Below are 22,598 nucleotides of genomic sequence, written 5' to 3'. Positions count from 1 at the left end.
ATTTACATTATGAAGTACAAAAGTTCAGTCCTGTCACCCTTTAATTTTTTTTTTAAAGCTCCAGTAAGTTGGGGGAGGGGAGGAAAAAATATACACTCGGATTCTTACCAGCTCTAGAATTTTGATGAAATAAAGACCTTTGGGGAGTTGGATGCGGAGGGCAGTTTGATAGGCATCATCGCCAGCATTGTACAAGGTGACATTTAACGTCAACATTTTCACACTTCCAACTGCAAGATAAGACTTCTTTTCATGTGGCCTGTATAAAATGAACATATGTTAATTTAACTGTGGTATGTGTAAAAATTTAAGTGGCCAGTAACTTACTGCTCAGTTTTCCTCTAATCTCACAACAGTAATTACTCTGAGACAGCTAGAGCTTCCAACCAAGTATAACAATACATAACCCCTCACGGAACAATTCGGCAGCATAAGATGATCATGAGTTTTTTCTCCTTTAGGAGTTAAGGAACCATCTTCTCCATTTTTCAAGAGGAACAAATAAAAATTATATTTTGTGCCAACGTTTCATGGCTTTATGATGGTGTGTATATAAGCACTTGGTAAACTGGCCACCCAAGCTCATACCTATGATCAAACTATCTCAAGTGGGCGCTCTTGCCCTAAGATAACTTGGTTGTCTCTTATCATCTTGCCAAGTGGAAAGAAGGTCATCACTACACATTTGATGCAAACATTTTGGGATAAACTCTCTCAACTCCAACATGGCCTGGTTATCTATAACATCCCGCAAAAAGGCAAGTTGAATTTTGCCATACATCCAGTTCAGACACATGGTAATATTGTCATCTGTGAGAGCTATTGTCCTGCCAACGAATAAATATATTTTATCACTCCCTTTGTGATTAGGAATGTAATCCACACACTATGGAGCACATAAATTGGGTCCAGGGTCCACTTGTAATGACCTCTTCCTTCCTTCCTTAAGAACTCAATTTCCTATAATTAACAGCAACCTTGCACTCAACCATGAAGGAGGAAGGAAGCAGTCCGGCAGCCATTACTGACAACACAAGTCTAAAAAGGTCAGTACATTTAAAATTCTCCTGAGGGGGCATTTTTGGAGATAGAGCCCCCAAATTCACAGTGTAGCTTGAAGGGACTCCCCTTGCACGATCCCCGAAGTTTGGTGAAGATTGGGTAAGGGGGTCCACTTTTATAGGGTTCGGAAGGGGCTGCCCCCCTTCCTCTATGGACAACTACTGCAAACTTTGCAATGATTGTCAATGGAGGAAGGGGGCGACCCCTTCTGAACCTCATAAAATTGAACCCCCAGGCCCAATCTTCACCAAACTTTGGGGTTTGTGTAAGAAAAGTCCCTTTAAGCTACGCTGTGAATTTGGGGGCTCTACCTAAAAAAATGACACACACCCCAGGACCCCCCAAAAAGCCAAATAATTCAGCTTCAGCTTTCTCCCCAGGTTTCTGCATTTGGTAAACCTGAACTGGAAATTTACCAAAATGGCAAATTTCGGGTTTATTTTCGGTCCGGGGTTTATCGATATGCACACACCTAGACCAGAGTGCTGATTGGTTGCATGCACAGCGTGGTAAGTTGACACTTAGCAAGCAATCTCGGTAGTCATCCTCTCTCTGCTCAGATTGTCCCTCCCTTCATCTTAATTCGGCTCTTCAAACATCCCCATAGCAGCATCTATGTTTGGCTGGGATCCTTTGGAAAAAAATGTTTCCTTCACCAATTCGCATTACTTTAAAATGTTAATGAGCATATCAGTGTTTAATGATGCTTTTGTGTCACCTTGTGCAGCTTTAAACTCCAGCATTTCACTTTCAGTCAAGGTTAATATAAAACAGGACCCGTGCACATGAGTGAGCATGTCTATCTTATGTTCCACCTAGTGTTCTCTAATCACGTTAACAAGCAAAGGCACCTGAGAGGATTCAAAAGTAAACTTCAGTTTGACATTAAAGTTTAATTAAGACTTGCAGAAGAGCTGCCTGGAAATAGACATTTATCAAATATTCTGGCTTGAGACCAACCCATTAGTCACTGAACACCTTGGGGAGAGAAGCTGGCACTTAGACAGGCAACAGAAGGTAAAAAGCTCTGCATAAGCAGCTCAGTTCCAAATTAAAGAGAAGCACAAGCGTTAACATTTCAGTAGATGGATCTGAGTAGCTGAACGTTCTGAAGTTCTTTTTTCACATATAATTAATTGGTGTTCTCTTTCCTGCTGTACATCTTGCTTCGTTAACATGAAACAAAAAAGATAACCCCAAAGTGAAGTGTGGATATGTATATAATAAAATCACAAGGTACATATTTGGGAGTGTGAGAATCAAGTGTGAGAACTAGTAATTACAGATTATTATTATTCATTAATCAAATATAGAATATCAGTATGAAATATATGCAGCAGGGAAGAATAAGAATAAGAATTGGTTTTTATATGCCGACTTTCTCTACCACTTAAGGCAGAATCAAACCGGCTTACAATCACCTTCCCTTCCCCTCCCCACAACAGACACCCTGTGAGGTAGGTGGGGCTGAGAGAATGTGACTAGCCCAAGGTCACCCAGCTGGCTTCATGTGCAGGAGTGGGGAAACAAATCCAGTTCAACAAACTTTTTGGCCCCTGTTGCAACTGCTTAGGTAGCGTATCTTTATTACATTTTAAAACATCTTCCTTGATAATTTTTGTTCCACCAGAACAAAATGAATCCAATTCAATCAATTCTGAAGGTAACTAGTAATCTGTATGTGTAAACGGATACTCTGATAAAAGAATTGATTTATCTGCCTTTTTCATCAGAAACAAGGCATACTACACTTACTTTGGAAGTCCAAGGTTTCCAGAAACTCGCAAGTCAGCTGAACAATTTTCTTGAGAACAAAATCTTGCAAAAACAAACTGAAAGAACAACAAAAAATTATCCGTGTTTAAATACAATACGATACGATAGGTTTGATCCAACAACTCCCTTCCACTAAGCGAAGAGCCTTTCCTCTTCCAGAGCAAGACTTCTTTTGCCTGAAGGCTCCTCACTTAACTTTAGAGAAGTCGTTTGTAGTTTTCAGAGAAAACGAACAGAATATTGTCGAAGGCTTTCACAGTCAGAGTTCATCGGTTCTTGTAGGGTATCCGGGCTGTATAACCAAGACCACGGTTACACAGCCCGGATAACCTACAAGAACCAAAAAACGAACAGAGATTTAGGGGTAAACAGATCAACAGAAGGCTGGAAGAGAGTAGTTGGATCCAATGCAAAATCAGTATTCTCTGAAGCAGCTCCTTTCACTGTGAAGTTCAGAAACCTTCCTTCAAATTGTATATCTTGATCCTCTCTCTGACAAATTACTTTCTTTCTTTCCCTGCTTCCTTAGTTAGAGCAATTTCTCAGTGGAACTGGCTTTCTTGGGAGGTGGTAAGCTCTCATTCCCTGGAGGTTTTTAAGAAGAGGCTAGATGGCCATCTATCAGCAATACTGATTCTATGACCTTAGGCAGATCATGAGAGGGAGGGCACCTTGGCCATCTTCTAGGTATGAAGTATGGATCACTGGGGTTGTGGGGGAGGGGTAGTTTGGAATTTCCTTTGTGCAGGGGGTTGGACTAGATGACCCTGGTGGTCCCTTCCAACTCTATGATGCTATGATTCCTTCACTCACATCCTGGAACTTATTTTTCCATACCTGCCAAACCACAATGCAAACACAAAAGTAATGTGTTCATGGTGAAACTTGCAGCATCCCTAGACTCAACAGGCATCAGACGAGAAAGAGCCTAACTCTAAAATCCCACAATTATCCATTATCCAATCAAGTTCATTTGCTTTGTAGGGAATGACACTACGATAACAGCAAAACTTCATGTTGTTGAATGCTTTCTGCAGAGTTGCATAATGTTTACATAACTACTGGGTGATGAAAAATATAACGGTCCTATAAAATTAAATGAATTCCAAAACAGAGTGGTAAGACTGGACAGGAAAAGCTAAGCTGCTTTGCCACTTAACTGGGAAGCTACACATTTTCATTTGACATTTTGCTGCAGCGAGCTTGCAGCTAGTAAGAAGCTTCGCGAGATGAAGAAACAAATCCATTTGACCTTTCATCACACACAAAAACATTTGTCTAAGGAAACATTTATTAATTTAGAAAGGGTTATTATCTTCTTAACCACAGTCTTTCCACTCTCAGTACTGGAAAACTTACGATTACTCTAGTGAAGGAAAAAAATTGCCCTGATCCAGAAACCTTTGCAAGCAGCAGATGGGAGCATATAAATATACATTCTTACTAAGTCTGGAGTACTGCTTTAAGGTTTTCTGTGGAGTAAGGCAAGCAGTTACTTTGGACCCTGAATATATCCACATTTTCTCCACTCTTGACCCTTTGGAAACCATTTTATCCAGGCTATGATTATTTCATGAACCAAAGTATGTCGTCTCACTACTCTCACGCATATGTGTGTGTGTAAAGTGCCGTCAAGTCGCAGCCGACTTATGGCGACCCCTTTTGAAGTTTTCATGGCAAGAGACTAACAGAGGTGGTTTGCCAGTGCCTTCCTCTGCAAGGCAACCCTGGTATTCCTGGGTGGTCTCCCATCCAAATACTAACCAGGGCTGACCCTGCTTAGCTTCTGAGATCTGACGAGATAAGGCTAGCCTGGACGATCAAGGTCAGGGCAGTCCCAGCATATGGTTGTCTTAATAACAAGAACAGTGGCCATGATCAGTGAAGAAATAGTGTTAAGCACCGATATTTTTGGACAGATTCATATTTGGAAAAAATGGGAATGTCCTCAATAAGTTGTTGCATATTAATCAGGTTCTCTCTCTTACCCGAGTGACTGAAGCTGTGTGTGTGTGTGTGTAAAGTGCCTTCAAGTCACAGTCGACTTATGGCGACCCCTTTTGGGGGGTTTTCATGGCAAGAGACTAACAGAGGTGATTTTCCAGTGCCTTCCTCTGCACAGCAACCCTGGTATTCCTTGGTGGTCTCCCATCCAAACACTAACCAGGGCTGACCCTGCTTAGCTTCTGAGATCTGATGAGATCAGGCTAGCCTGGGCCATCAAGGTCAGGGCTATGCCACCTTTATTCCAATAATTTCAAATTAGGAATACTGCAGTGTTACTGCAAGGAAAATACAAATGTATGAAGAAAAAATCTGACTTTGCAGTGCTGATGGAAGGTTTGGCTAGTGTGACACACAGAGGATTGCATCCAGCTAGGTTGGTTTCCCCACTCCTATACATGAAGTGGTAGAGAAAGTCGGCATATAAAAACCAACTCTTCTTCTTCTTTTTAAATTATGGGTGGAAAGATACCTGGTGGATATTAGGAAACATTTTTTTTTTAAGTGAGAGTAGTTCATAGTATGGAGCCCCATGACGCAAAGTGGTAAGCTGCAGTACTGCAGTCCTAGCTCTGCTCATGACCTGAGTTCAATCCCGACGGAAGTCAGTTTTAGGTAGCCGGCTCAAAGTTGACTCAGCCTTCCATCCTTCCGAGGTTGGTAAAATGAGTAACCAGATTGTGGTAAGGTAAAGTGCAGATGACTAGGGAAGGCAATGGCAAGCCACCCTGTAAACATAGCCTGCCTAGTAAACGTCATGATGTAATGTCACCCTGTGGGTCAGTAAAGACCCAGTGCTTGAACAGGGGACTACCTTTACCATTTATAGTTCACCAGTGGAATTGGCTGCCTAGATGCAAGATGCTTAAATCTGAATATTTTGGTAGTCCTTATAAAATTCAGTTCAGCTGTACAGAACTCATGAGAAAGAAATTGCAAATGTAACATAGATTCTTGCCACATTTTCTAGAGCAATCCTTCTTCCTGACTTCCTTTTGCCTCTTTACATTTAGGGTAAATTTCATTAAGTACCTGCATTAGAAACGATCCACAAAATGTCGTATTGCACTGATAATATACCAGTCTAGTGCTGGCACAAATAGGGTATGTAGTTACACAAATGTAAGTAGTCCACAGTCTTACCTTGCTGTATACAACATTGTCTTCTTTTCTTTGCTGAAGAACAGGCTGGAGAGGTGGGAGTTCCTCTGCACTTTTTCTTTTCAAAACATGATGTCCAAGGTGGTAAGTGGCTTCCACTTGTATAGGAGTCAGGATATCCCTTACATCTTTCTAAGAAAATTGGAAACCTTACAAGTTAGTTATATTAAAAAATATATGAAAACACAGGCTCTCTCAAGTCAGAACTTGAAGGTAAATGGAAAATTGACAAGGGCGTAAGAACGTAAGTGGAGCCTTCTGGATCAGACCAGTAGACCATCTAGTCCAGCATCCTGTTTCACAGTAAACAGTACCTTTATTGGCATTAACAATAGGAAAACAGAACAAAGAAATGGCTAGATATAAAACTAAAAAACAAAGAGTTTCACATTTCATTAATAATTACATTATAAAACCGTTAATTATGAGCTCCCCTCCTCCTTCAGAACCTTGGCTAAAAATTCAGCTACCTGATTGGTAACTTCAGGACATTTATCAGCAAGTAAATAGTCTATATCTCTGGTAGACACCGCATTAGTGAATTGGGGAAGCGAACCAATTAAACAAAACCGAAGCTTGTGAAAAGTGGACAATATAAGAGAATATGATGTATTGTGTCGGGTTCTTTACATTGACACCTACAACATCTTGCTTCTCGTGGAATTCCCTTATATCTACCACTAACAACAGCTGAAGGAAATATGTTGAATCTGGCCATCAAAAATGCTCTACAGTGAGAGGGTATAATTAAGTTAAAAAAAATACTGAGCCACAGAGTTTGTTTGGTAAGAGAGGCCTAAAAAACGTGGAGAACAGATACCTTCTGCACCAGCTTTTATTGATTGGGAGTCAGTGTCCTATCCTGTTTCACACTGTGGCCAACCAATTGCCCTGGTGGATGGCCCACAAATAGGGTACAGTAGCCAAGGCCATCCCTGGATGTTGCCTCTTTGGGTCAGGGCCGTAGCTAGGGTGGGGCAGCCACCGCCCCTGTGGCATGCAGCGGGGGCAGCAGATCTGCCTCTCCTACAAGAGTCTCTGTGCCAGGTAGGAGAGTCAGTCCTGCCACCCCCTCTGCATGCCACAGGGGTGGCAGCTGCCCCCCTCGCCCCTTCTTCCTATGGCCCTGCTTTGAGTTTCAAAGGCTGGCTGCCTCTGTATATGAAGGTTCCCTTTAGTCACCATGGCTAGTAGTCATTATTGGACCTTTCTTCCATGAATCTGTCTAATGCCCTGCTGCAGGACCACTCAAGGCACTTATTAAGTGCTGCATCCAATGTTACATTCCTCCTTTAATTCTCATTATAGAATTAGCACAGGGACAAACAGCTACAGACTAGAGCTTACTGCCCAAATGGAGCCATGGTGGCAAAGCACCAGATTTGCATGCAGAAAGCCTCAATCCCAAGCATCGTCAGTTATAGGATCTCAAGCAGAAGGTATTAGGAAAGACCTTTGTCTGCCTGAGACCACAGAAGAGGGGAGGGGCCGTGGCTCAGTGGTAGAGCATCTGCTTGGCATGCAGAAGGTCCCAAGTTCAATCCCCGGCATTTAGGTGATGTGGAAGACCTCAGCCTGAGACCCTGGCTAGCCGCTGCCAGTCTGAGTAGACAATACTGACTTTGATGGACCAAGGGTCTGATTCAGTAGAAGGCAGCATCATGTGTTCAAGATCACTTCCAGTCAAAGTAGACAATACTGAGCTAGAGGGACCAATGATCCAATTTGATCTCAGCCAGTTTCATATGCTCATACATTCTTATGATTTTTCCAATTTAATTAACTGTTTGGACATAGTACATTAGTATTCTGAGGTCTTAAAAGGCTTTTACACACAAATGAAACCCTGACTATAAAAATACATATGAAAGAACCTGTACTTTTTATGCATCAAAAGTCAAGAGTGAGCTCTTAATACAGCCCTCCACATTCTCTTGGAAAAAGGAATAAGAAAAAAAGACCCAACAAAATATCTTAACGAGAATATGGATCTCTGAAGTTTGCAGGGCAGTCTTAAGCAGAGTTGATTGCAAATGCTTTAGAAGGGTGTGCTTAGACTTTTACCGTTAATTGTCCAGTTTTTAAAGCCTAAATTTAGAGCTATGTTTAAACTCGTTTTAGTGTTCCTGGATTTATGGGTATTTTAAACAGATTTAAAGGCCGCCTGTGTTAAAAAGTCTCCTGGGGTGATAACATCTGATATAAATTAGTTCTTGAATGAGCACTAAAGCGGATTCCCCATTCCCCCCTTTCTGATTAAATTTAAGGTATCGTTGCCAGGATGCATCAGAATGAAGATAAGTTTAACAGTCTTCTTGGGAATCCCTGCAGTATGTCAGAATAAGTAAATTAGAGGTGAGACTATTCAGTTTCCTTTATATCTCCGTACAACCTAGAAGTTTAATGAAACTAACTTCAGCACGAAACCTTGTTTGTGCCGGAATGTTCCAAACCAAGACCCAATTCCAAAGCAAGCCACTTGGTGAAAACAGAGCAGCTTGAAGCACTGAACACTACAAAAGCAAACTTGATTAAATTATTCCCTGGGTGTAGCAGACAGACAGCCACTGATTGTCCCTCCACATGCCCCTTGCTTTAATTCTCATCTACAAGCTTGCTTTGACCAATGCATATGTTGCGTAATTCACTCTAATTTTCCACAAGGCCTTCCCTGCATCTGCTCTACGTTCCTTTCATTACACTAATTAGCTATTAATTATTATTTCCTCAGATATTTAAAATACACATGGCCTGCTACAAGGATTACGCTTGGCAGACACTCACGCTTAACTTCTACAGCTTCACGTATCTACAGAAATCACAGAGGAAGGAAGAACTCTTTCCTAAATGATTAATTCAAACTAAAGAAATAAATTAGGTCAGAACAAAGTTCGTACCACCAGCGTCATCTACTCTCACTTGACAGTAATATCTTTAGTGAGATGAACTAATGAAACTTTGGTACAAACGTCCTTCCAAAGAGGGAAATTTGGAGAATTCGTTCAAGAAAACTTTTTTTTTTTTTTTTGCCATCAGGTCACAGCTTACGGCGACCCACTAGCATTTTCAAGGCAAGAAACATTCAGAGGTGGTTGCCATTGCATGCCTCCATGTCGTGACCCTGGTATTCCCTGAAGGTGTCCCTTCCAAATACTAGCCAGGGCTGACCCTGCTTAGCTTCTGAGATCGGATGAGATCAAGCTAGCCTGAGGCTATCCAGGTCAAGGACTGCCAATAGTAGAACTTTATTCTTTACGGACAGGTCAGAGCAGTGCCCACTGGCTTGTCTGAACAATATGTCAATCTATTTGAATAAAACACATGAACACATGAAGCTGCCTTGTACTGAATCAGACCTTGGTCCATCAGAGTCAGTACTGTCTACTCAGACTGGCAGCAGCTCTCCAGGGTAGAATCATAGAGTTGGAAGGTACCACCAGGGTCATCTAGTCCATCTAGTGCTCAATGCAGGAAATTCACAACTACCTCCCCCTCACACAGCCAATGACCCCTTCTCCATGCCCAGAAGATGGCCAAGATGCCCTCCCTCTCATCATCTGCCTAAGGTCATAGAATCAGCACTGCTGACAAATGGCCATGTAGCCTCTTCTTAAAAACCTCCAGGGAAGGAGAGCTCACCACCTCCTGAGGAAGCCTGTTCCACTGAGGAACCGCTCTGTTAGAAAATTCTTCCTAATGTCTAGACGGAAACTCTTTTGATTTAATTTCAACCTGGTCTCAGGCTGAGGTCTTTCACATAACCTACTTGCCTAGTCCCTTTAACTGGAGATGCCAGGGATTGAACCTGGAACCTTCTGCATGCCAAGCAGATGCTCCACCACTGAGCCATGGCCCCTCCCCAACATGAATCTGCTCCGTTCATAATAAGCATTTCTAAATATACATGCGAAAGTTCAGGGGGGGAACCTGAACCCCCCCCCCCCAAAAAAAAACTGGGAAAAAATTACTTCATTTATAACCCACCTTTTTCCCCAACGGTGACTCAAAGAGGCTTACATTCTTCTCAGGTTAAGTTGAGAGCACGTGACTGGCCCAAGGTCACCTAATGAGCTTCTACAGCAGAGTGGGGATTCAAACCCGGACCTCCCAGACCAATACTCTAGCCACTGTACGGCACTGCCCCTCTCTGCAGAACAAGTTGCTACTGAGGCCTCTGGGCAGGCAAAACCATTTTATATCCTGGCCAGCTAACAACCCTTCAGCCATCAATGCTGACATCTTGGAACCAGCTATTTCATCCTGACTATTACATTTAAGTCAGAGAATACATTACCCTCATGAATGCTGGGTGATCTCTGCAAGTGACATTGCTGTTGTAAATCTCAGTGCTTCCAAGGACAGTTTCGGACGTTCCATTAGACGAAAAATAAAACCTTGCAGGGGTTTCTGGCCTCCTGCTAACATCCAGACTTAGATTATAAAGCAATACTGTAAAGTTTGTGGGGGGGGGGGAGAAAGAATAATAATAATAATGTAAAAAGATGGTTTCGGAAGACATCTCCAGAGGTACTTTCATTTCAATAAATGTATGGTGATCTGTTCAAATGCCACACACAATTCCATAATGTCATTTTTCAACCATTCTAATTATATGATTTTCTTTCAGACCCTGGGAATAGCAACAATATTCCTCTGATGCCATTTCCAAATCTTTTCATGTCTAATGCTTCTAAACGTTTCTTAATGTGATGAAAGCACAAAAAGCCTTTAAAAAAAAAAGTTTGATCCAAAAGGCTTTTTCATTCATTCAGTTTATTGATTCAAGAAAATTCCAGTAGATTTCTTTGTATCACATACTGCTCCCAATCTACTGAGATTCCATTATAGAAAACTTAACCCACTCCCCTCACACTCCCATTACAGAATCGTGAAAATTTTAATTGATATGATCCTACATTGTTGCCTTCAACGCACTTAGAGCAGTATAACTCTACTTAAGATTGCTCTATATAACTGGTCATCTATCATAGAATCATAGAGCTGGAAGGGACCACCAGGGTCATCTAGTCCAACCCCCTGCGGGTCATCTAGTCCAACCCCCTGCACAATGCAGGAAATTCACAACTAACTCCCCATTACACCCCCAGTGACCCCTACTCCATGCCCAGAAGATGGCCAAGATGCCCTCCCTCTCATGAACTACCTACGGTCATAGAATCAGCACTGCTGACAGATGGCCATCTAGCCTCTGCTTAAAAACCTCCAGGGAAGGAGCACATACCACCTCCCAAGGAAGCCTGTTCCACTGAGGAAACGCTCTAACTGTTAGAAAATTCTTCCTTATGTCTAGACGGAAACTCTTTTGATTTAATTTCAACCCGTTGGTTTTGGTCCGACCTTCTGGGGCAACAGAAAACAACTCGGCACCATCCTCTATATGACAGCCCTTCAAGTACTTGAAGGTGGTTATCATATCCCCCCTCAACCTTCTCCTCTTCAGACTAAACACTGGAAAACGACGTTGTAGCACTTAGCACATAGCTTACCAATATAACCCGGAGCTGCTCGTCCGTGATAGGTAAAACAAATCTTCAAATTCACGCACACAGCTGGCTGTCCATTCTCCACACATTCCAATTTAGTTCGATTGACTGAATGAGGGTGCTCAAAGAATGCTTTAACTATCACGACTGCTCTTGTCCTGTGAAGTGAGAAGAAGTCAGGTCACAAGATCACTTCCCCAGTGATCTTCCCTTTACCCCCAGCAAGCTGGGTCCTCATTTTACCGACCTCGGAAGGGTGGAAGGCTGAGTCAACCTTGAGCCAGCTACCTGAAACCAACTTCCGTCGGGATCAAACTCAGGTCGTGAGCAGAGCTTGGACTGCAGTATTGCAGCCTACCACTCTGCGCCACAAGGCTCTTTGCAGTAACAATACTTGCTGTTATATTTCTTCCACTTATGTGAGCATCTTGAAGGTTGCTATTTTTTTAAAACGAAATACAAGTATCTTAGCAAACAAAACGAAACAAATGGTTGAAATTTTAAAGTACTCAGGGCTGGAAAATCCCTCAGTGGCATTTTTTGTGTGTGTTGCCAGAGGTATTTACTTAAATATGCCACGGTTGTTCATAACTACAGAGCTTAACTACTGAGTTAGGAGCTTAGTAAAGATTCTTATGAGGCCAATATCACAATGCACATTTCTTAATTGCATCCCATAATTCACCATTATGTCCACTTATCCCTAAGCACTGAAATGTGTTGGCCTCACCTGAGCAACACAGCAGAATCCGACAGGAAAGCACCAACTGCTACATCTGTGGAGAAGAATTGATGATGCTCATTATTGATGATGCTCATTAGTCACCAGGAACCATTTCTCAGGCATGAATCCCCTTACTGCATTTTCACCTCTGGACTGTATTAAATCACTATTTGCACATTATTAATTAGAGGGGATATGAGGATACGTAAAGCCGTATATATCACTGGAACGTTCTAAACAGAGCCAGCCAGATCTAGCTGAAATTCTCTCTTATGCCTTGCATTAAAATAGGAGAAAATAAGGCCGCACCAGTAGGCAGGAAAAAGCCACCGTCGGAGGTGGTTGTTCAGAACAACAGGCTGGCAGTACAATCCTAAGGAAATTATTCTTGATTGAGAAAAACAGTGTTGCTCTTACCTGTAACTGTTGTTCATTGAATGGTCTTCTGTGTAGGCACACATGGGACTGCGCTTGTGCAGGCCAGCCACAGAGAAGATTTCCAAGCTTCCAGAAGAGTTAGCTCCCTAGGAGAGCTCCCCTCCTCCCCCGCCCGCGGGGGGAGGGAGGGATGGATGTGTGCCTGCACAGAAGACCATTCAACGAACAACAGTTACAGGTAAGAGCAACACTGTTTTTCGTTTTCGTGGCTTCTGTGCAGTCCCACATGGGATAATAGCAAGCTTACCAGTAAAGAAGGCAGGAGTGAGCTGTTCAACGAAATAACTTGTTTAATACTGCTCTTCCCACAGCTGCCTCGGATCTGGAATCGACATCGACAGCGTAGTGCCGGATGAAGGTGACCAGTGTAGACCATGTCGCTGCTCTGCAGATCTCCTGAATACTGAGGATAGAGGAGAATGCCTCCAAAGCAGCTATTGCTCTAGTGGAGTGAGAATGGACATGAAGCGGACACTCTACTCCAGCAGAGGCATAAGCCAGTCTGATCGCTGAGGGGCTGGCAGCGGGAGCAGTTTAAAGACTCCCCTGCCCCCCTTCCCGGGAGTCCTGGGATACAGGGCGGTGGGTCTTTAAACTGCTCCGCACTGCCTGGCAGCGCAGCGCAGTTTAAAGACCTCCCGCCCCCCTTCAAGGGACTCCCGGGAAAGCGGGTGGTGGGTCTTTAAACTGCTCTGCACTGCCAGGCGCGAATTTAAAAAAAGGCGGGAAAACGATGAGCGAATTCGGCAATTTCGGGTGATCGCCGAATACCTTTGGCAGGTTCGGCGTTCCCCGAACCTGCCTTTTCCCGCCTTTAAAGACCCACTGCCCCCTTTCCCGGGAGTCCTGGGAAAGTGGGCGGTGTGTCTTTAAACTGCTCCACGCTGCCTGGGCTGGCAGCGCAGAGCAGTTTAAAGACCCCCACCCCCCTTCCCGGGAGTCCTGGGAAACCGGGAAACCATCCGGATAAGCTGCTCAGAGAACAGTTTCAGGTCCTCTGTGGGTGACACTGGCGTGGGGTCCCCCACGGCGTCATCTGGCGAGGGGAGGGAGGTGTCCTCCAAACCCAGCTCCGAGGTCAGCTCGCCCTCTTCTTCAGTCTCCGGCGACACTTGCCTAGAAAGAGGCGTCGATGCCATGGCTCCCATCGGAGCCAACATCGACGTCAATGGTAGGGGCCGAGCTTGACAAGGTTGCATTGCTTCCTCATCCCCCTGGCGTCGAGAAACTGGCTTCGAAGGTAACATAGACTCTTCATGGTGCCGAACTTGCTCGATGTCGGACCGCTTAGGTTGGGCTCTCGGCACCACGTATGGAGTCGATTGGCCTGGCCAGCTATGCCAGTGGGGATCGACAACATGGGGACCGTAATTGGTGAAGCCATACCCCGAGTAGAACGGAGGCGGATAATACCTGTAAGGCATCCAAGGTTGCTGGAGATACTGGGGTCTGCGGGATAGCATTGGTCCTGCAGAGGTCCCTTAGTCTCCGGACGAAATGATCTCGGGGATATCGATTTCCTCCTCATCCGAGAATGAAAATTCTACCTCGACCCCAGATGGAGAAGGGGTTCGAGGGTGCCCCAAGGCAGGTAGGTCCGTACTCTGTGGGCGAATGGTCTTCCAACCTCTGTCCAGCTCCGTCGACGTCAAGGTAGCCGGCAGTTTGGTTGGCGACAGAGACCTCCGTCTAGGGGAGCCTGCCCCTTGTCTAGACGGGGTACGGTGTCGAGGTGAAGGAGCCTTCCTCGGCTCCAAGGACAGATCCGAAGGCCCCGAGGACGGGGAACAGCGTCGAAGAGGTGTCGGCGCCGACTGCATCAACCGTTCCTCTGACTGACCTCCCGAAGACTCCCCTCGAGATCTCGGGGATGGTAAGGATCTCTTGAACTTTTGTTTATGCTTCTTTGAGGGGGGTTCAGACGCAGCCCTCTGGCTCTTCAGAGGCTCCTGCAACCCCCTCTTAGTGCTGGAGGAGAGAGAGGTTTGGGAACTTTCAGGGGCAGCCTTATCTCCTGCCTTCTCAGGACGAAGAGATACCCCGTAAAGAGCTGCCTTAAGTTTTTTAGCCCTGTCCTTACGAAATTTACAAGTGAAGCGGGCACAAGCCCTGCAGGAAGCAACAAAATGCCCCTCACCCAAACAGAGCAGGCAATCGGCATGCTCATCCGCTGTGGCCTTCTTCGTACCGCAGCTATGGTATTTTTTAAGCAAGGCCATGACTTAACTCTCTCTCTCTCTTTTTAGATAAAGAATAAGGAACCGACCGTGAAAAAAGCGCTGACCCGAAGAGATCGATCTGAGGAAAATCACGGTAAGTATGGAAACTCAGTGTTCTCTCCGCGGCAGCAGAACGAGAACTGAGGGGAAAGTGCTCCCCACCCCCCGTCATGTGACTACTGGGCGGGAAAAGCCGTTAAGGCTTGGTCGCGGACGGGGGGGAGGGGAGCGCTCCTAGGGAGCTAACTCTTCTGGAAGCTTGGAAATCTTCTCCGTGGCTGGCCTGCGCAAGCGCAGTCCCATGTGGGACTGCACAGAAGCCATGAAAACGAAAAGGCTATTTCTATAATTCATTAGAATTGTATTTGTTATGCTACATTTAGGACTTGGCTAGGACATTTAAGAAGAGAGACAGCTTCTATGGGTGGCGGTAAACCTTAGTGAGTGGCCTGTGTTCTTTTCTCTTTTTTAATTTTGTTATGAACTGCCATCAGACTTTTTGTGCCTGGAAATGTATACTTGGCTTGGGTGCAACATCACAAAATATACAGGGGTTGCAATGTAACCCCGCACCAGAATAAGCAGAGAACTCTTGCACAAACTGAGGTCCCATCTATGTCTCGGCTCTTCTTGAAGAAGAAAAAGAAGAAGAGTTGGTTTTTATATGCCGACTTTCTCTACCACTTAAGGAAGAATCAAACCGGCTTACAGTCACCTTCCCCTCCCCACAACAGACACCCTGTGAGGTAGATGGGGCTGAAAGAGTGTGACTAGCCCAAGGTCACCCAGCTGGCTTCATGTGTAGGAATGGGGGAAACAAATCCAGTTCACCAGATTAGCGTCCGCCGTACATGTGGAGGAGTGGGGAATCAAACCTGGCTCTCACGCTGGTTTGGAGGCAGAGTGAGACAGAAATGTGAAAAAAATATTTAATGCTTATTGAATTTCATTTTCAGAAGACTGGTCTCATTGTTCTTTTTGTTTCCGCTTTCTAAAATTGGTCAAATATTCTTCCCTCATTCCTGCAGCATGTTGCTTGATCCTATGCATGGTTGCTTATCAGTAAAATCTACCAAGTTCAACAGGACTTGCTCAGATCTACATGTGCATAAGACTGCAGCCTTGATGTTCTCTTTTTGGATACGACTAACAACTATGATTAAACAACGAACGCTGCTGTTGACACTGGGCATTCAAAGAAATCACTCAAAAGGCACGATTACCATAAACTTGCTGTGTAAACACCAAATGTGCCACAAATAAACAGTACATAAGAACATAAAAAAGGCCATGCTGGATCAGACCAAGGCCCATCAAGTCCAGCAGTCTGTTTACACAGTGGTATAATTTCAGAACTCTGAATATTCTACCCCCGCCATTAAAAACTCTTAACAGAGCTACTTTTATTTTCTGCTTCTCTGTTTTCTTCTTTCCCAACTGCCAGAGTACATTATGTGTCAAGAATAGTGGGGATGTGGGATAATGAAATTAACTAATTGGCTTATATGTAACCTGATCATTAAATAAAACTGTACTGATCTACCAATAATTCATGACAGTTTTATTGCCTTGTTGATGCTTGGGTTCTTATTTATTAATATGCAGTCTATATTTTAGAGAGGAGTGGGTAAGAAATGCAATATAAATTTAATTTAAATTACATCTACCACTTTGCCATATTTGTAAACACTGCTGGTATTACTGTAATATATACTTGTTTCTGTGTATTTCTAGTTTTCTGTTTATCATGTTATGAAGAAATACCATTTCTCAAATCAAGTTTAAAAAGAAGACAAAAAAAGAATTGCAATAATAACATAGCCTTTCCTGTTGCAAATGCTTCACTCACCTGAATATCCATTGTTGTCAACATCAATATTCCCAGATATAGAATGACCAAACATACGTAATGAGTTGCTGATTTGGTTGCCTTGAATTCTCTAAAAATAAAAAAAAAATGACCTGACAAGTGACAGTTTTTAGAAAAACCTAAAATAGGGATATTAAAAGGATTTATTTTTCAGAAGAATGAATAGATATAGCTAATGTTTATGGCAAATAAAGCGATTCCCCCTTTCCTTAATTGCAATTACTCTTCCCCTGCTTTGTCTAATCCTGTCAGGGTGCTCAATAATGTTGCCACCTCCAGGTTGGGAAATACCTGGAGACTTTTGGGGCGGAGCCTGAGTAGGGTGGGGTTTGGGGAGGGGAGGGACTTCAATGCCATAGAGTCCAATTGCCAAAGCAGCCATTTTCTCCAGGGGAACTGATGTCTATCGGCTGGAGATCAGTTGTAATAGCAGGAGATCTCCAGCTAATACCTGGAGGTTCACCACAAAACAAGAAGGCTCAGTGCTGTAAGGATAATTGTGGCAACCCAAAACAGAACTATGACAATTCAAAGCAAATTAAAGTGAGACCTACATACAAACCTTTGCGGTCCTTATGCGACATCACCTATTAAGGCATACATATATTTGCTGTTGATATAGGTCGCTGAAGAAGCCATATGCGAAACGTGGTCCCGATCTAGACGACACGTCTGACATCTTTTTCCTGTGGCTCTGCTCCAATATTTAAATTATCAATAGACTTTGATATCAATGGATGCCCCTATGGGTTATATATTTTGACTTGTTTGTTGCTTGAGGATTTGTGATATCCCGTGAAATATAATATATTTATTGGATTGCATTTTGTAAATTTTGTATCTTGTTGTACTTCTATTTTGTACATATTTTTGTATGTATATATATTTTTTCTCACTATTGCACTTTATAAAATTCACTTTAATTTGCTTTGAATTGTCATAGTGCTGTTTTGGGTTGCCACAATACCTGGAGGTTGGCAACCCTACTTGCCAGCCCAGATCAGGAGTAGGGGATTGGCTGCCAACTGGTTGAAATTAAAACTTTTGCAATGCTGGGGTAATTAGCAAAAGGTTTCATTAATAAGGCAGGAGCAAAGGAATGTATGGAGGAAGTTTATTCTTACTCCACCTGGCATGGTACTTCTCCTATAGTTTAGGCCCTGCATCCTCCACAATATCCTGAGAGATCCTGGGATGTATCACTCAGAATATGCGCTGCCTCTTTCATGCCCCATTAAGACACACCTTTCCCAAGTAACTTTTGTGGTTCTTTCTGCAAGTGGGGCTCTCAAGCCCAGGTTAACTCACACCATTAGTTTTCAGTACTATGGCATATACACTGAAAACTTGTGGAGTAAGAACAAAGTACTATAACCTAACAAGGAATGGGAGAAAGTTCCTTCCTTCCTCTTTAGCTTTCCTCCCATCCAGTCCTTGACACCCTGATAGCTGCTATGATTACTGGGCAAAGTAATTCTGGAACCACCCCCAAATTGCAAGTGTTATATGCAGGGACAGTGCTATATAATGCTATATATGTGCTATATAATGCTCAGAAAACTGACAGTGCTAAATAATTGTAGTCCTCATGATAACCAAAAGAGACCCACCTGTGAGAAGGTTGGTGATATTCCATCTTCCCTCCCATTGTATATATAAATTGCCCCTTCTAAATCATTTTCCTGTGGAGCACCGATGGCTACATCTGTAAGAACATTACACGAACATTAAAATAATCACTATATTGAACACATGAACACATGAGGGAGGGGTTTGGGGAGGGGAGGGACTTCAGTGCCATAGAGTCCAATTGCCAAAGCGGCCATTTTCTCCAGGTGAACCGATCTCTATCGGTTGGAGATCAGTTGTAATAGTGGGAGATCTCCAGCTATTGGTCCATTGTTTTAGCATTACCTAGAGGTGAAATTTCAGAAATAGTGGTCCAAAATTTGTACAAACTTGTTTATACTGCTTCTTTTAAAAGCTTATTCTAGGTGATGAGAATGGATTTTTTAAAATGAAAAAATAAACTTGTATTTTCACAGTTCTGAGTAGGTACAAAAAAATGTGTGGATTCATTCCCAAGAAGTGGCGCTAGCTTTAAGTCTTTCTGTTTAATTTATTGCACAGTTTTACCTTTATAACAAATGTTAATTAAGAGTGCACAGAAGAGAGTGTGAAATGTAGTCCAAGATGCCTTGAAAATAAATATCTTTCTTTGTGCTTTTAATTCCCATATAAGCAAATCAGAAGATGAAAGAAACATTAAGGAGAGGAATGAAAAAGATTATGCACCTGATGCAAAACCTAAGGGATATTATTAAGTCAAAGTGCTGTAGACTAAAGTAAATTAAAACAATGTCAAACAAAAGAAAGTTTATTTAGCTGAGGCAGAAGCTCTTTAACAATCTGATCGAAACCACTAATTTAGAAATAGTCTTGGAAATAATCATTTCCCAACAAAGAAGAAGAAGAAGAGTTGGTTTTTATATGCCGACTTTCTCTTCCACTTAAGGAAGAATCAAACCGGCTTACACAACAGACACCCCGTGAAGTAGGTGGGCCTGAGAGAGCTGTGACTAGCCCAGTCACCCAGCTGGCTTCATGTGGAGTGGGGAAACTAACCCAGTTCGCCAGATTAGCATCCACCACTCACATGGAGGAGTGTGGAATCAAACCTGGTTCTCCAGATCACAGCCCACCACTCCAAACCACCGCTCTTAACCACTACACCACGCTGGCTGAATTGAAAGCCATCTGTTCAAGGCTATGATTTTATTGCCACAATGAAGAACTTCTCACTAGTTTATACAGCCATTTATGAATTAAAAGGAACAAGCATAAAAGACTTGCAGGGGGGGGATCCAATCCTCCTGCCCCCTCACCAGTCAGCTCAGTCATCTGCAGTAGGGTTGCCAGGTCCCTCCTGACCACCGACGAGGGATGGTAGGTAGGCTAGGAAACTCCTGGAGATTTGGGGAGTGGAGCCTAGGGAGGACAGGGACCTCAGCAGGGTACAATGCCATAGAGTCCACCCTCCAAAGCAACCATTTCCTCCAGGGGAACTGATCTCTGTAGTCTGGAGATGAGCTGTAATACTGGGGGATCCCCAAGCCACACTTGGAAGCTGGCATCCTTCATCTGCAGTGCCGCCACCTCTACCTGCCTGGCTCAGGCAGCCACACACTGGCTTCTGCTTTTCTCGTAAACCAGGCAGGCACGGCAGGTGCAACAGTCCCCCTCCCCTGCAGTGCAGGTGCCATCTATCTGGCTTGGGAGGCAGCTCCTCCTCCCTTTTGTTTCCTCAAAATTGTGGCTGAGAACTTGCGATGTAGCATCGTGAGATCTCAGTTTCTTCATGTGTAATTAAAAAAAATTCTTTATGGGGATTATTGTGCAAACCAGGGGGCTGACCCATGTTTGTGCAAACATCCCCCTATTCTGAACTGGCCACAGTGTGAAGATTTAACGATCCACACGCCAAGGTTCCAGTGCAAAATTAGATACAGGATGTTAGCTCTGACACTCATGAACCTGCCTAATAGCATACTTGGGGCCCAACAGAACAGGGTCACAAATGGACAAGACAAGCTTTATGAATGCTCAGGTAATTATCCAGATACAACAAAAATCAGCTCTCATCTCTTACGTATATTTTCATCTCACCCTTCTTCTTCCAAGGAGCTCAGGGAAACATCCATACTTCTCCCTTCCCCCACTTTGTCCCAAAAATAACCCTGTGTTGTTGGTTAGGCTAAAAGAAAGTGACTGGCAAAAACAACACCTAGTGAGATTCCACAGCTGAATGAGGATTTGAATCTGGGTGCACACTAAATTTCCTAGGCCCTGTATGTGTGTGTGTTAAGTGCAGTCAAGTCGCTTCCAACTCAGGCGACCCTAAGAATCAATGTCCTCCAAAACGTCCTATCTTTAACAGCCTTGCTCAGGTCTTGCAAACTGAGGGCTGTGGCTTCCTTTATAGAGTCAATCCATCTCTTGTTGGGTCTTCCTCTTTCCCTGCTGCCTTCAACTTTTCCTAGCATGATTGTCTTTTCCAATGACTCTTGTCTTCTCATAACGTGACCACAGTATGATAGCTTCAGTTTAGTCATTTTACCTTCTAGGGTCAATTCAGTCTTGATTTGGTTTTTTTGGCAGTCAACGGTATCCGTAATACTCTCCAGTGGATCCACCACAACAAAAATTTCTTCAGCTGCTCAAACTAACGATTCTGCTGTACTCCACACATCTCCCCAATATTAGTGAGAATGGCTCAGTGCTGTTTGCATAAGTCACAGGAACTCTGTTAAATGCTTTTAGCAAACTGATTAGATTGTTACAGTCAGGGCATTGAAAAGAGAAATGAAGGCGACTGGTCTTAAGCAAGTTAATGCATTTTATATGCCTGGGTAGTTTTATTCCTGTAGGAGTTTGAAGACAAACAAATAACTACCCTCTCTATTACCTAAAGCACAAAGATGGCTGAACAGTAAGGAGCAAATGGTCTTGGGGGACAGATGAAGGGAGAGAGAATATGTGTTTTTTTTTAAAAAAATGCACAAAAAGAAATGTAATTGGTGGGGGGTTAATCTACAAATTAGAAAGCTTTGAGTCTGCAAGTAAGTAATGCCATATAAAGACAAGAACTGAAAATAGCTACCAATTAACTATGTAGGATTTTAAAAGCACTTTACCAGTGGGATATCCCAGATAAGCTGAAGGAGCCCAAGCGACCCTCTGTTTGAATCCTAGTAAATTCCACTGATTCCAATTGACCCTTCTCTCAGGTAAGGCTGTGTACAGACATCCTCTTTCCCTTCTGCATGCTCAAATCCAATAGAAACAGAAATAGAAATAGTGGTGGGTTCAGGGGAGAAACTGTTGTAAAAAGAAAAGTATTAATACCTTCAAAGCCATCGTTATCAATGTCTCCCAAGTTGGCAATGGATTCTCCAAACCTTGCTGCATATAAGTCACTCCCACTCAATGCTATGTCCAGCTCTATCATCTTCGATTCCTAAAAGGAAAATACATAATGATTCCGCAGGACAATGATCCTAGGCATAGGAGGACAAGAGATTAACGTGCTACCAAGGGGAAAACAACCCTATGTGCTCTGCCTTCTGAAAGATGAAAACAAAGAGAACTTCTGTGAAGGCACAACCAGACAAAGTTTGAGATGAACAAGTTGTCACTGAGAGAAATTAAAGTAAACGCTTAACTTTTTAAGTTAAGTCCTCAGCTTTGGCTGGATCATGTCCAACGTTTATATTATGTATTATCTTTTATCTTGGCTATTAGAGTGAAGCTGCTACTATTCCAATTTCATCAGGGGGCCTGTTTAAGACTCGTTTTAAGCTGTTCTATGTTTTACGTTCTGCCATATTTTTTAACATTATTTTTAGTAACTTATGATGTTTTATATTTCTATCAGGTTTTATTTTATAAGATTTGAGCAGGTTCCTTGGAGAAGAAGCTTAAAAATCTTGCAAATTAAAAAACCCTGTGAGGTAGGTTATAAAGAAATTAGTACTTACAGAGCCCGAGTTGATATATACATAGACCTTTCCCTCTTCTCTGACTTTACTGTGCATGGGAGCACCAACCAGTAAGTCCGAGAGGCCGTCCCCGTTGAGATCCACTGCACAGACAGCAGCTCCAAAATAAGATCCAAGCTGCCAATGCACAAGAGAGATATAGTTATGAAAAGATTTAAAGCAAATACACTATAAATACAAGCCACAACCTTTATCAAGAGAGAAACACTACCTTTTTACCCTTCAGTTCAGTCAAAATGGGTAGACTCGTCTCCATTTTGAAAATATATGCCTTAAATAAAG

The 22,598-nt window shown here is 43.1% G+C and overlaps 1 protein-coding gene across 1 annotated transcript in view; it reads right to left on the bottom strand.

Moving 5' to 3' along the window:
- The window catches only part of ITGA4 (integrin subunit alpha 4), a 67,864-nt gene that overhangs the window by 17,686 nt on the left and 27,580 nt on the right, over positions 1-22,598 (bottom strand). Inside the window, exons 8-18 of the mRNA XM_056861197.1 lie at positions 22,528-22,587; positions 22,296-22,433; positions 21,664-21,775; positions 18,369-18,463; positions 16,738-16,828; positions 12,238-12,283; positions 11,511-11,665; positions 10,298-10,452; positions 5,986-6,135; positions 2,818-2,894; positions 109-259 (exon numbers count right to left, since the gene is read on the bottom strand). Coding sequence (XP_056717175.1) covers positions 109-259; positions 2,818-2,894; positions 5,986-6,135; positions 10,298-10,452; positions 11,511-11,665; positions 12,238-12,283; positions 16,738-16,828; positions 18,369-18,463; positions 21,664-21,775; positions 22,296-22,433; positions 22,528-22,587 — 1,230 coding nt within the window. The remainder of the gene's footprint in view (positions 1-108; positions 260-2,817; positions 2,895-5,985; positions 6,136-10,297; positions 10,453-11,510; positions 11,666-12,237; positions 12,284-16,737; positions 16,829-18,368; positions 18,464-21,663; positions 21,776-22,295; positions 22,434-22,527; positions 22,588-22,598) is intronic.

The sequence above is a fragment of the Euleptes europaea genome, chromosome 15, assembly GCF_029931775.1.
Source record: "Euleptes europaea isolate rEulEur1 chromosome 15, rEulEur1.hap1, whole genome shotgun sequence".
In the NCBI taxonomy this organism is placed as follows: domain Eukaryota; kingdom Metazoa; phylum Chordata; class Lepidosauria; order Squamata; family Sphaerodactylidae; genus Euleptes; species Euleptes europaea.
This window is presented reverse-complemented; position numbering and strand designations above follow the sequence as displayed.